Source organism: Ictidomys tridecemlineatus, chromosome 9, assembly GCF_052094955.1.
Source record: "Ictidomys tridecemlineatus isolate mIctTri1 chromosome 9, mIctTri1.hap1, whole genome shotgun sequence".
NCBI classification, from domain to species: domain Eukaryota; kingdom Metazoa; phylum Chordata; class Mammalia; order Rodentia; family Sciuridae; genus Ictidomys; species Ictidomys tridecemlineatus.
In genome coordinates, this window is record NC_135485.1 from 117,080,364 (window position 1) to 117,094,604 (window position 14,241).

A 14,241-nucleotide genomic window follows, 5' to 3' on the forward strand; every position below is an offset into this window, starting at 1 on the left:
GGGGCGGGAGAGTCGCGCAAGGTACCCCGAAAACGCATGCGCACGAGCAGTAAGAGGCAGCTGGAGTCGGGAGACGCGCACAGCACCCTGGGAGTTGTAGTCTTCTGCCCCGACAGAACTGGAGGCTCAACAGGAGGTTTGCGCAGGAGCGGTGAGCCGCCCAAGGTGACTTGACTGACGTCTGATTGGCTGTCGCGAAAAACGAAAAGTCTTTGTGGTCTTGGACTGAGATCCACGAGAGGACGGGGCGGGACTTCGGGGGGGAGGAGGCGGAGCCTCTGGGCTTTGGGCGCGAGCGATTGAAAGACTGCTGGTGTCGGTTCTGCTGTTTAGGCCCGGCTCTGCGGTCCCAGCCTTTTCCCATGGCTGACCCTGAGGAGTTTCGTGTGTCTTCGCCTCCCCCACCGCCTCCCTCCTCTCCTTCTTCTTCCGACGTTTCTTCAGCATCTTCCCCCGGTGTCCCAACGAGTTTGGGCTGGCGGGATTCGAGCAGGAGCAGTGGCCGAACCGTGGACCCGCTGGAGGAAGTGGAGCTGCAGATAGGAGATGTGAGTGTCGCGTCGCTCTATGAGTCTGGGACCACGTCCCCCTTGGGGATTCTCTTAAGATAGACCCTACCGAGCCCGGGAGGCAGAGGGAGCCCTACACCAGCTCCCACATCCGAAGGGTGGGCGATGCCAACGGCTGAAGTGCCAGCCCATGCAGAAATTCTGCCTTTAGATTTCGAGTCGAGGAATTAAGGAGCTGTCTCTCCACTGCCCCACCCCTGTTGTCTTTTGCTTCGACTTCTGGTTTCAATCATCTGCTGTAACCCGAAACCCTGCATCTCCTCTGCGCTTGTTGGTGCCAGATCTTTTTGCCCGCTCTTCTCCCACTTTTGAATGCGCGATCCGGTAGCCTTGCTGCCTGTTGGTGATTTGGACCCAGCTGTGATTTCTTTCTGTTCTACTTGGCCATCTGCCCAGAGCCAGCTGGTAATGCTATTGTCTCCCAGGCTTGCTTTGCGCTGGACCCATCTGGGAGGGCTTAGTCACAGCCCCTGACTTCTCTGTCGGTTTCTTTTAACTGTTTAGTACAGGCCTTCTCCCTATGAATGCTAGAATGCATAGTCTGGAAGATTTCTATTAAATCTCCGATTTTCAGAAACTAGCACCTAGCCTCCCAACCTTATCACATATATACCACTGGAGCCCAGTGGTGGGGGTCACAAATTCCGTATTTATGGACGCTTGAGTGGGGCAAGTGGAATGATCTTCCTGGGGTAACTTGTGGAATAGACCTTCCTGTGCACATTGGAAACTGGGGACTGAACTCGACAAATTCTTTTCCTTCCTTCCTTCTTTCTGTCTCTTTCTCTCTCTCCCTTCCTCCCTCCCCCCTCTCCCCCTCCCTCCCTTGATGAATCAGGATCTATTTTTACAGAATAAGACTGGTTACAAGTAAATATGTAAAATTAATTCCTGGTGTGTTATCTGGGAACAGTGTTTGGTTAGGTTCCCTGAAAGAGTTAGCATTTTAATTTGAAAATCTATTACTTTTAAAGAAAATAATTTGGGCATTGGGTTTAAAGTATTGAGGGAATTTAACTTAGACTATAAAATGAGATGAGAATTTTAAAAATAATTTTTTTTTTTTTTTAATTTCAGGCAGCTTTTTCTCTAACCAAACTTCTCGAAGCCACATCTGCAGTATCAGCTCAAGTGGAAGAGCTTGCCCTCAAATGTACAGAAAATGCACGTTTCCTTAAAACCTGGCGGGACCTCCTGAAAGAAGGCTATGATTCTTTGAAACCTGACAACTGATTTGGCCTGCTTAGCTAGCTGTTCCAGCAATGGACTGTGTAACATACTTCTTAACATACGATTTTTGCACATGTACTGCATACATAGGATGATCTGTTTCCAGCAGTTCTGTATACTCAAAAGAACTTTTTCTTGACTTTTATGAAAGCAGAATACTGATATTTTTGATGCAGACCAGTATTTGTTTATTCTTAAATACTTTCTGCCATCTAAACGTTTGTAGAATCCTTTGTGGAAGTTAATTCCATCAGTAGATAATGTTAATAGTGCCACAGGACTACCAGTAGCATACTACACAGAACATTATTTAAAAGAAGATGCAAGAATAGTAGAATTTGAAGTTGAGCTTCAATTTATGGCCCAAAGGAGGTAACTAAGGTTTCTAATGATGAGTCTACCTCCATTAGGGTAAATTCTCCAAAACCAGTGACTGAGTCTTGCTTTTATATCCTCAGCACCTGAAACAGTGTCACACAATATTTGCTAAATGCTTGTTGAATAAAAGACTTGAGAAACATAACTAAAAGCTTTTTTTCCTTCATGTTTTTAGCATGAATTGTAATTGTCTTTCAAAAATGTATGAATCTGAACTTCATTGACTTGAAGGAAAACATTGTTTTTTAAATGGGGATTTGAACTTTGATGATAGTTTCTTAAAATATAATTTTTTTTTGCCTTTCTAAGATGCTTTTTAAAAAAGGATGTCTGAAATGAAAGCACGTCTGGAAAGAATGCATGTTTTTGCCCTATTTGTGGTTAATTGCTTTTATCATTAATATTTCTTGTATTTTACGTTTTGAATGTTTGAGTACTATCTTAAAAATATCTTATCAAATTTTTGACTCAGTACTATTACTGAGTTGCAAGTTACTTACATAATAATTCTAAAGAAATTGCTCTGTTTCCAGTATATCAAATTTAAATGAAGTAATTGTTTTCATATTATTTGATCTCAGTGACAATGTTCTATTTTATGTGTCTTGTATCTTATATTGCTTTTTGGTGGTTTGTGTCGTGTGTGAACAACTAAGCTAGCTCTAATGCTCTACTATATATAATTTTTAAACATATTTGATGTGGTGTCTTGATTCTTTGTAGATATGGAGATGTGTACAGAAGTATATTCTTAAAGCCCCATAGTGGGGGTGATACAAGGGGACATATGGATGGGCAAAGAATAGTTTTGTTTAGCATATTAGGTCATAGTTCTTGATTAATTATTTTAGTTAAAGCTCACACATGTTGTGTGATTTTTATACCAAAGAGATGCTTACTTCAGTATTATAAAAATATTTTTCTTATATATTCTGAAAGTTGCAATTTTTAAAATGTCTAAAAATAAACTTATTAAAAGCAAATATTGTTTCCATTTCTTTGGGCTTATTATTTTAAAGTTTTTGATATATTGCAAATAGGACAAATGATCGATTTAAAGAATCAGTGTATTCCAGACTAGGGTTGTATATCAGTGGTAGAACACCTGCCTCTCAGGAGTGAGGCCCTGGGTTCGATCCTCAGCACCATATAAAAATAAATAAAAATAAAAATATTGTGTCCATCTACAACTTAAAAAGAGAATCCATCTTCAGCTTAAAAAAAAGAGAATCAGTATATTCCTACAATGAAGATTTTATAAATAGCATTTTCGTATTTTATTCAGATGTGTGTGTGTGTGTGTGTGTGTGTGTGTAAATGTTAATTTCAGATATATTGAAAGCCTACTTTGTTACCTCTTTGATCTTGTTCCCTCCTTTCTTCCCTAAACGTAACTACTGTCTTAGAGATGGTGTATATTCTAGTTTGTGTGTTCATATTTTTAGTACACAGGTATTTTTTGAAGCACTACAAACTATTGTTTTATGTATTTGTATTTGGTAGCTGGCCTGCAGATGGCCCTAGTGGTCCCTTGCCTGCTGCTATCCATGTCCCTGGGCACCACTCAGTAGTGCTGATGTGTGTAACCACCAGAATATCATGAAAATGCAGTGAATGATTTCTCAGACCCTATTTTTGTCCTTTTTCTATTTTTGTCTTTGATCTGTTAGGTATATTTCAACCACCTTATCTAGACTGGTTTGTCTTTATTTTGATTATGGAGTCTCCTTGACTAATGGTTTTTATTTTTAATGTACTCTTACAAATCTTTCATAGTAGTTCTGTATTTTTTTTTAATAGGAAATGTCATTAAGATATCCTATTAGTCCTAATAATTAAAAAATATATATTTAGGTGTTTAATCCAACTGCAATTTTTTTCTTATTGTATGATTTTAGAATCTTTTTTATTTTTGCATGTGTATAGCTGTTCCTCCAAGTACTCTTGTTTTAGTGCAACATCTGTTGTTCACTTACTATATAAAAGTGCCAGTTCTGAGCTCCCTATTCTTTTCTTTTGATCTATTTGCTTACGAACCCCCAGCCAAGTCTCTATGCAAATTTCCCTTGTTTTAGCTGTACCATAAATGTGATTTGTATGTATTTCCCCGCATCACAGTTTTTTTAAGTTAAAAAAGAAAAAAAAATGTTACTGATTTCTAATTGTTTTGAGTTGCAGTCATTTTAGGTTAATTCCTCCTAAGGATTTTATAACAAGCGTTCTGTGGGTGTTTTTTGTTAATTCCTTAGCTGTAAACTTAAAGCTGCTGGTGTTTGGAATCCAGTAGCCCACAGTTTAGCTTTGCTTACATTGGTATTACCATGTGTGGTGCACAGAGAAGTTCATTTTTGTTTGGTATGGGGTCTTCCACCAGGGATCAAGCAATTCTGCTTCAGCCTCTCAAGTGCTCAAACTATAAGCATGCACCACCATGTCTAGCCTGTGATGATGGTTAATTTTATAATGTAAATTTAACTGGTCCACAGGTGTCCAGATATATGGTCCAACACAGCATTCTGGGATTTTCTTTTTTTTTTTTTTGGATGAGGTTAATTTTTAAATTTATAGAATGAGCAAAGTAGAGAACGTTCTGTAATATAGGTGGCCTCAACCAATCACTGAATGTCTGACTAGAACAAAGGGTTGACTCTCTTTCTAGCAAAAGGGAATTTTGCCTGACATCCATTGAACTGGGAATTGGCTCTTCCTGGTTCTACAACAATCTGCCATCCTTCAGACTTGAACTGGGTCATCAGCCACCCAAATCATAGGAGTCAATTCCTTGTAATTCTTTCAAATACACACAATTTAGATGCATATACATATATATTTTTTCCTACAGAGAACTTAGTAATATACTATTCAAAAATAAAATGGTCGTATTTGTATAACATTCAATTTTTTCCTGAGATGACTTTATTTTTGAGAACTCTAAAAACCTATAAGAATCACCTGATTAAATTAGAGCTTAAGATACAAAGACTTGTTAAAGATATTTGCAAATATCCCCATGAGACATGATGGTCCAAAGTAGGTATTGGAAATTGGGATAGACAAGTGTAAAGATTTAGGTGTTTTGCAAGGTTGCCCAGGCAGCCTTCAAATCTGTGATCCTCCTGTCTCAGCCTCCTGAACCACTGGGATTACAGGCATGCACTACCATGCCTGGTCCAAAATTATCTTTTTGAGAAAACCTTGACCTGTATTTGAATTAACTTGCTGCTTCTATTGCACTTCCTATGGAAGTTAGTAGAAGCTAGTTATGTGGAACCTTAGTAATTACTTATCAAGTTAAATTAAATGTAAGTTACTCTGGGGAGGGGGAAGGGTGACATCCAGAAAATCCTCTAAAACATTTTAAATATAAAAAGTTTCAGATGAATATTTTTGTAAATCCTCTGCATTTCTAAGACACTTAAACAGGTTAGGATCATGATTTTTTTAGGATTAAATTTTTTTCTACCTTTTTTTAAAACCTTTTTTTCATGATTATTGCTTTTCTTTCATTTTAGGATTTTGTGTGTGTGTGTGTGTGTGTGTGTGTGTGTGTGTGTGTGTGCGCTCGCGCGCGCTCTACATCTCCAGTCCTAGATATTAAAAAAATTCTTTTCTATGATTTAGAACTTTTCTATTATTTAGAAGTTCTATTTAGAAGTTAGAACTACTAAATAATGAATAATGAATAATCCTAAAATAATCTTATAAAAGAATGCAAATGTGTTCATTTGTGGAGATTTTATTATTTTTTGTAGGCTATTTTAATATTTATTATAATTAAAATACTAGTAGTTATATTATTTAATGGTACAAGCAGAACTATAGCTTTATGTGTTCTGATTTTTGTTGAAAGTGTCTCACATTTTTCGTATAGAAAATTTACTGTGATCATTCTGAGATAAGAATTTGGGGATACAAAAAAGGGAGAAATACTGAATCTCAAAGTAAGGGCCCACAAACCATTGAAAATGCAGAAAACATCCTTGAACAGTTGCGATTCCTGAGCAATCCAACCCTTGCCCTTGACCCAAGAGATGGCCTGCAAAAAGTAACTGGGGCAATGCCAAGTGCAGGGAAAACAAGTGAGATATTGTGTAACTTGGCCATGACTCCTCCTTTAGTCCAACCCCTAGCAACTGTCCCTCTATAAATATTAACATGATATACTGACAGTTTGCTGTTTCTCCTTATTGAGATGGTTCATATTCTGCTTTGAATGTGTATTTCTTGATTTACCTCCAAAAATTCTTACTCTTACGATAGCCCACATTATGCCTTGAAAGTGCCTCTGCTTTCCTAAATAAATCTCTATGTCTCTGGCACATGCTGAAATTCACATTTTTTTGTGTGTTTTTTGGTACTGGGGATTGAACCTAGGGACGCTTTACCAGTGAGCTACATCCCTGCCCTTTTTATTTTTTAAATTTAAAAAAATTTAAAATTTTTAATCAACATCTTGCTGAATTGCTTAGGGCCTCATTAAATTGTCCTCAAACTTTTAATCCTCCTGCCTCAGTCTCCAGAGTTGCTGGGATTATAGGTGTGTGCCCCCTGGCTACGTGCTGAAATTCTTCCTAGAACGAATGCCAAGGACCCCACTATCTTGAGTGGAGTTTCCCCTTCTCTCCAGAAATTCCTCAGATTTTCCCTCACAAATATCTCTTCTCCCGTGACAATTCCAAGTACAAACAGTAGGAACTCCAAAGTAATCCACGTTTTTAGGTAGTTTATTTTCAAAATGAGTCTATACAATTATATATTCAATAAATGCAAATATTTTTATTTCCCATATTTTTATGTTTCAATCATTTTTGCTGTATTTAAAACTACATGAACACTCCAACTTGTTTAAAGGTTTCAAATTATGAAAACAAGAAATTCTAATAGACCAATTAGAGACCACAGAAGAACAAGTAGCTAAAAAGTTATATCTTATGAACTGGTTGTGCAAATAGAAGGTAAAGCTATCTTTTGATGACAACTATTTGCTCCTTGGTATGAAACATCTAAGTGCAAACCTTTCCTGAAGTTAGGTTGGTTCCTGAATCAGTGCATTCTAGCTCTTTTTTTTCTTTGAACTGCTCTACTGAGACATAATTCACATACCCATAAAATTTACCCATCCAAAGGATACAATCCAATGGCTTTTAGCATAATTGCAAAATCATTTATCCATCTTCACAATTTTAGAACTTTTTTTTAATATCCAGGAAGATATCCTGCAATTCTTAGCACATTCTCAATCCCCACCCATCCCTTAGCAATCTCTAATCTACTTTCTGTCTCTTATGAATTCGCTTATTCTAGATTTTTCAAGTAAGTGGAATCATACTGTACTTGTTGTACTTGTCCTTTTATATCCAGCTTATATTCTTCATGTTATAGCATGTATCAGAACTTCATTTCTTTTAATGGCTGAATGATATTCCATTGTATGTATATATACTACATTTCGTTTAACCGTTCATTGATTGATAGGCACTTGAGTTGTTTCCATCATATGACTAGTATTAGTAATGCTGCAATTAATATTTGCATGAAAGTATATAGTTGAGTCCTCTTTTAATTTTTTGGGGAGGTTTGTATCTAAGAATGAAACTTCTGGATTATGGTAATTTTTAAAAAAATATTTATTTTTTAGTTTTAGATGGACAAAATACCTTTATTTTACATTCATATGGTTCTGAGGATCGAACCCAGTGCCTCATGCATGCTAGGTGAGCACTCTACCACTGAGCCACAACCCCAGCCCCTGAGTTATGGTAATTTTATTTTTAAATGTTTTTGAGGAGTTGCCAAACTTTTCCATGCGGGCTGCACCATTTAAATTTTCTACATGCCTCTCCAACACTTACTTATTTTTTTTATTGATTGATAACTATCCATTCTAGTAGGTGTGAAGTGTTTTCTCATTGTGGTTTTAATTTGCATTACCCTGATAATTAGTGATGTTGAACATCTTTTCATGTGCTTATTGACCAGTTTTATATTTCTATGGAGAAATGTTTATTATAATCTACTGCTCATTTAAAAATTTTCATTGTTGTATAAGTTGTAAGAATTTTTCATGTATTCTGGATATTAAGCTCTTTTCAGATATATAATGCTCAATATTTTCTTTTATCTTGGAAGGTTGTCTTTTCACTTTTGATAACCTTTGATGCACAGCAAATTTTAAAGTGGATGAAATTCAAATTATTTTCTTCTTTTGTTGTTCATGCTTTTGTTGTCGTATATTTAAGGATCCTTTGCTGAATCCGAAGTCTTCAAGATTTACCCCTATGTTTTCTTGTAAGAATTTTTATGGCGTTAGCTCTTACATTTAGGTTTCTGATTCATTTTGAATTGCTTTATATATATTTTGTGAAGTTTGGGTCCAACTTTATTCTTTGGCATGTGAATATCCAGCCAGTACACCATCTTTTGTTGAAAAGACTGTTCTTTATGTGACAATCTTGACACTCTTCTTGAAAATCAATTGACTGAATAAGTGAGGGTTTATTTGTGAACTCCCAATTCTGTTCCATTGATCTGTTTATCAATGCTAACTTTCCGCCTTTACTCCTTTGCAACATTCTCATTCCTCTTCCAATCCCACGTGATGACTTTCATTTAAACCAAAGCACAAAGTGTGCAGGAAGTGACAGAGAGGTGCTGTTTTTGGATTTATAGCAAAGCATCCTTTATTTGAAATAATAAAGGTGTTTTATTGGAGTCTATGAAGACTTGAGAAATAATAAGTATTCTTTTTTTCCCCCTAGTGCTGGTGATCAAACACAAGGCCTTGTGCATGCTGGGCAAATGCACTACCAGCAAGTTATACCCCCGATCAAGAAGGATCCTTAAAAAAACATACTAATATTTTGGAAACAATTAAACATTTTCTTTGATGCTGTTATATTGAGTATTCCAAAACTGAAATCTTTACTTAAAAATGTCTATGATTCTTAAGTTTGCTTATGCATGACAGATGAAGCTCTAAACTAGGAACGGCTGATGGGCTTTGTGTGCCCTTTGTAGTTAAACACAATTTACAGATTGAAGAGATTCTGTACTGTCTACTTCTGGCAATTTACTGCAATGCAATGTGCACTGTGGGTACTGAATAAATGTATCTTAGAAGAATTAATCTCTCTGAGTATATATCTCTTAATTTTCTGTGCAAAATATATATCTAATATATATGCAATATAATTACCTCCCTTTGTATGAGCATTAGCTTCTTTATTTTTCCTTGTGTCCTTGTATACTAATTTGTCTTAGACATTATTATAAATTATTAACTTTTTGGTATTTGTTTCATACTAGGAAATGCCTCCTGAAGCATTCTACAGTATTCTCTGAGAAGAAGTGGGTTTCAGGGTTGGTTATGAAAAGGAATTGAGTCGAGTTGATTGAGAAATTAGTGACATTTCACAGGGGTCTGTGAAAGCAGCGGGCTTCTTTGACTCAGGTGGTATCTCCCGCAGTGGCCACATTTCCACCCAGAATGAGGAAGTGTATGTTTTCTGACTTCCTTTGCTCTTGAGAGACCTTCTTTGTCTGTAGTTATCCCAAAACTGATGGATCATTTCTTTGAATGGTCTTGTGGTCAGAGTATAAAGAATTGGGTTCAAAGCACTGTTGATAGGCAGAATAAAAATCACAACCCAAGAATTTATGGTATCTGGAAGAGAGAAATTAAATAGACTGAGTGTGTATATATGTTTACAAGGTGCAGAAACCCCCTTTCCAGTATCTTCTACCCTCAACCCCTTTTGAGTCTTATTTTTTTCCTTTGATGACACATGATTAATTATCTAGTGTACATTGTTTTCAGGTGTATTTCTTGAACACCAATATTTGATGGGGGTGCTGGTGACTCAAAGAAACAGTTTTACTTGCTAAGTAGCTTTTCCCAGGTAGATCAACAGAAGTACTCCAACAGGTAGGAAAATTTGCCACAAAGTCATGACATAGAAGTATGATTACATTTTAGGAAGCACTAGCCTTCAGTATTTAAATTATACCTTTTCAAATGTTTTAATTACTAGGTGGCACATACAGTATTCCTCAGAATATGTAGACTTCTCTTTAATAGATTCTTTTGATTATTTGGTTTAAAAAATAGATATGAATGTTTAGGCTTTTGACCAAATATTCATTCCAGTAAAAACATCTCTGGATAAACTCATTGTAAAAGTCATCTTAGCAGCTGGGGATGTAGCTCAGAGATAGATTGCTTGCACAGCATGCACAGGCTCTGTGTTTGATCCCTAGTTCTGGAAAAAATAAATCACCTTAGCATAAATGCAACTACCAAATACTCATTTTCTTAAAACTATTTTGTGGTACTGGGGATTGAACCTAGGGCCTTGCATATACTAGGCAAGTGCTCTGCCACTGACATACATGCGTAGTCCTCAGATGTTTATTATAATTTAATTGATGTTGTCTTTTTTTGGTTCATAAATACTATAAGATGAACAAAATTAAAATTTTTTGTGCATATCTCCATGCATATATGTAAAATTTCAATTTTATAATTTAGTATATAAAACACATTTAAAAAACATGAATATATATGGCATATATTACCATTAATAAGGCTTTTTAAATTATGGTTAAATATGCATAATGAAATTTACTATTTAAACCCTTTTAAATATACAGTTCAGTAGCATGAAAGATGTTCATATTGTTGTACAATAATCACCGCAATCCATTTCCAGAACTTTTTCAACTTCCCATGTGGAAACTACCCCTGTTCAGCAATGACTTTCCATTCCACACCCCCAAACCCTGGCAACAACCGTCCCAGGTTCTATGCATTTATTCACGTAAGAGGGATGATAAAGTATTTGTCCTTTTGTGTTTGGCTTATTTCATTTTCCATAAGGTCTTCAAGGTTCATCCATATTGTAGCCTGTGTCAGAATATCCTTCCTTTGTAATACTGCAGAATAATCTGTTGTGTATATATATTACATCTTGTTTATCCATTTATCTATGTATGGACACTGGTATTGCTTATTTTTTTGACTTTTGTGAATAATGCTACTATGAATGTAGACATACAAATATCTATTTGGGTCCCTGCTTTATATTATTTTGGGTATTTTTCCAGAAGTAGAATCTCTGGACTACATGATATATCTATGTTTAATTTTTGGTAGAATCACTACATACTGTTTTCCATCTCTGTCGCACCATTACGTTCCTGTCAACAACGCACAAGTGTTCCAATTTCTCCACATCCTTGCTAACACTTGTAATTTTCTATGTGTTTGAAAATAATAAGCACCCTAATGTGATATACATTGTTTTAAAATGATAACAGTGTTTTCTTCTATTATTCCTCACATTCTAGGATAATGTTCTCTAAATTACATATATTACAGGATAAAAAATTTCTTACATTCTGAAAAAAATGAGGTAATTATTTGATAACTGTTTTGATATTTCTGTTTTCCTTGTTGGGCATGTGATTGATCTCAACCCTGCATGTCATGGATATTGGTTATTGTCCCTTTGTTGCCCCCACAGTAATTTTATTGAAACTGGGGATTGAACTCAGGGGTGTTTAACCACTGGACCACACCTCCAGCCCATTTTTATTTTTTATTTTGAGACAGAGTCTTACTAAATTGCTTAGGGCCTTGCTAAATTGCTGAGGCTGGCTTTAAACTTGTGATGCTCCTGCCTTAGCCTCCTGAGCTGCTGTTCCAGGCTTTTCCCCCTAGTAATTGTATCATTAGACTTTTATGGAAAGAATGGAACAGCTTCCTCTCAGGAAACATTTTAGTGATGAGCGGAGTGTAAGTACATAAAACCTTCACTCATAATTCTTGAAACTAGTTAGTGTTAGGAATTTTAATTGCCTTTCTCAGAAGAACACTGCACAGATTTATTATTTCTTTACAGAAAGAAAAAAAAACTTTGTACCTGGTATTTCTATCTGAAGAAGTGAAAGAAATTTCAGTATAAAAATGGGTATCCAGCATAATGCATCAGTAAATACAATAAAGAAAAAACGCTTGGCAAGAATCATCTCTTTTTTAACTTGATTCCGTAATTCAGTTGCTGTTACAGTGCTTTGATGAACACTGTAAAACATTCTTCCATAGGAAAAAACTATAATTATAAATGCCACCAAGTTAATACCTGTTTAGAAAACAAAGAATAGTAATAATATATATGAACATTCTTTCAAAACAAGCAAATAAAACATGCCCTTAGGTGTTATTACTGAATATACAAAGGCCATGTTTTTTTTTTCCATACAGAATTATTAAGGTGCACCAAAACCTTGAGTTTCCTTTCTTGCAGCTCTGTGTATGAAACCCAGGATCAAGCACTCTGTTGATGAGCTACATCTCCAGTCCATCATGAATTTTTTTAAGTTGAAGTATTATTGAAATGATAAAGAATGATAAGATGTTTAATTTTAAAATGGCATATTAAGGTAAAATTCTGGTTATTCAATAAATATCCTGGGCCTTTAACTTTCTGTATTAGTCATTTTTTTCATAATTCAATTACATTGTACTACACTCCAGAATATTTTTATATTGCTAGTTTAGAACAGTTGTATGTATAATCTTAGGCCAAGATTGTGTGGCTACAATCCTGAATTTGAAAAGATAATAAATACCATTATGTTCATATTGTAAATATATGTGCCAGAGAGCTCAAACATTTTGCTTAGTGATATTAGGGTGAATACATGAAACTCTAGTGTTTAGTTCCTTTTACTGAATGCATCAGATTGAGAGTTATATGATAAAAAAGCGATTCGGAGGAAAAAAAGAATACCTATTGGGGATTCTGATAGAATTTAAATCCTCACTAAGAAAAACAAATGAGAGGATTTGAAATAAAAATTTGGAAACATTAGAAGGCACAATGAATTTCTTATTGTGAATTATCTCAAAATTTAATAAAGGGGCATATAAAATAAAGTTTCTTACCAAGAAAAATTGTCACTGAATAAATCTGGGCTCCAATATTTTCAGTGTCTTCTGAATGGAGAGGGAAACATACTCCATTGGTGCCATAGTAGTTTTTGAAAAAATCCTTATTGCTTAGTGGAATGAGAGCCACTATGAACCCAGTCATCCAAATGAGAATCAGAACTGTAACTGTTCTGCATTTTCGAGGTCCTAAACATCTAAAAGGATACACAATGCAGATGTACTTTTCCAATGTCAGAAATGTTAAGAGTAAAACGGATACTTCTGTGGACAGAATGGCCAGAGATCCGGTAAGCTGACAGTGAATACTTTCTCTCCACAGCTGAGCATGCTTATTGTATTCTCCTCGAAACTTGAGATCAAACGCTCCGATCACAAATAAATAGATTCCCATTAGGCAGTCAGCACCTAGAGGGATCAGAAAGTTTCATACATTTAGAGAAATAATAGGCATAATGAATTCATCAAGAAGCAAGAATTTTTTGTGTGTAACGTTGGAGTGGAACCCAAGGCCTGAGTCACAAACCCATCCCAGTAATAATATTTTTAATATTGGAAAAAATAAACCATTTTTTTTCTGTCTTAGGAGGAGGCAATTTTCCTCTCCTAATATTTCACCAGATGGGGGTGTAGCTCAGTGGCAGAGTGCATGCTTAGCATGAGGGAGGCCCTGGGTTCATTTCCAGCCCCACCAAAACCAAAATTCATTTACTGATGAGGACCAATTCATCAACTGCCTTTGGTAACCACTCTTAGAACCATCTACTGTTAATTATCAAAGCATTTCTCCATTTTCCTTTAAAACACAAATCAATAACAGCAAGAACTTGTCTATTTTGTTCTGCATTATAGACCCATCACCTGAAAGTGTAGAACAAATGAATAAAGTCCAATTTTGTTGAATGTTCAGTCTGGGACTGGGGTAGGGACGGCATTCTTTGTTTTAGCTTTTCCATTGAAATTCTCCTTGCTCAACAAGCTGAGGATATTATCCAAAAACCCAAAGAAAGTAATTCAGGAGTTTCTGGGATGGAGTAATGACTATGAATTTTGAAGTCTATCAATTTAGAAGATACAAATAATTACAAAGGGTTTCACAGTCGGTCCAATTTAGGA

The 14,241-nt window shown here is 35.8% G+C and overlaps 2 protein-coding genes across 2 annotated transcripts in view; one reads left to right on the top strand and one right to left on the bottom strand.

Moving 5' to 3' along the window:
* The first annotated feature begins 13 nt into the window (after positions 1-13).
* Positions 14-3,160, top strand: C9H4orf46 (chromosome 9 C4orf46 homolog). Its single transcript, XM_040293139.2, has 2 exons — positions 14-548; positions 1,647-3,160. Exons 1-2 carry the CDS (start codon positions 363-365, stop codon positions 1,800-1,802), a joined length of 342 nt encoding a protein of 113 aa, XP_040149073.2. The 5' UTR covers positions 14-362; the 3' UTR covers positions 1,803-3,160.
* Positions 3,161-6,885: 3,725 nt separating this feature from the next.
* Positions 6,886-14,241, bottom strand: part of Rxfp1 (relaxin family peptide receptor 1) — a 137,774-nt gene continuing 130,418 nt past the window's right edge. Inside the window, exons 16-18 of the mRNA XM_005330934.4 lie at positions 13,123-13,533; positions 12,098-12,316; positions 6,886-9,840 (exon numbers count right to left, since the gene is read on the bottom strand). Coding sequence (XP_005330991.1) covers positions 9,542-9,840; positions 12,098-12,316; positions 13,123-13,533 — 929 coding nt within the window. The 3' untranslated portion in view covers positions 6,886-9,541. The remainder of the gene's footprint in view (positions 9,841-12,097; positions 12,317-13,122; positions 13,534-14,241) is intronic.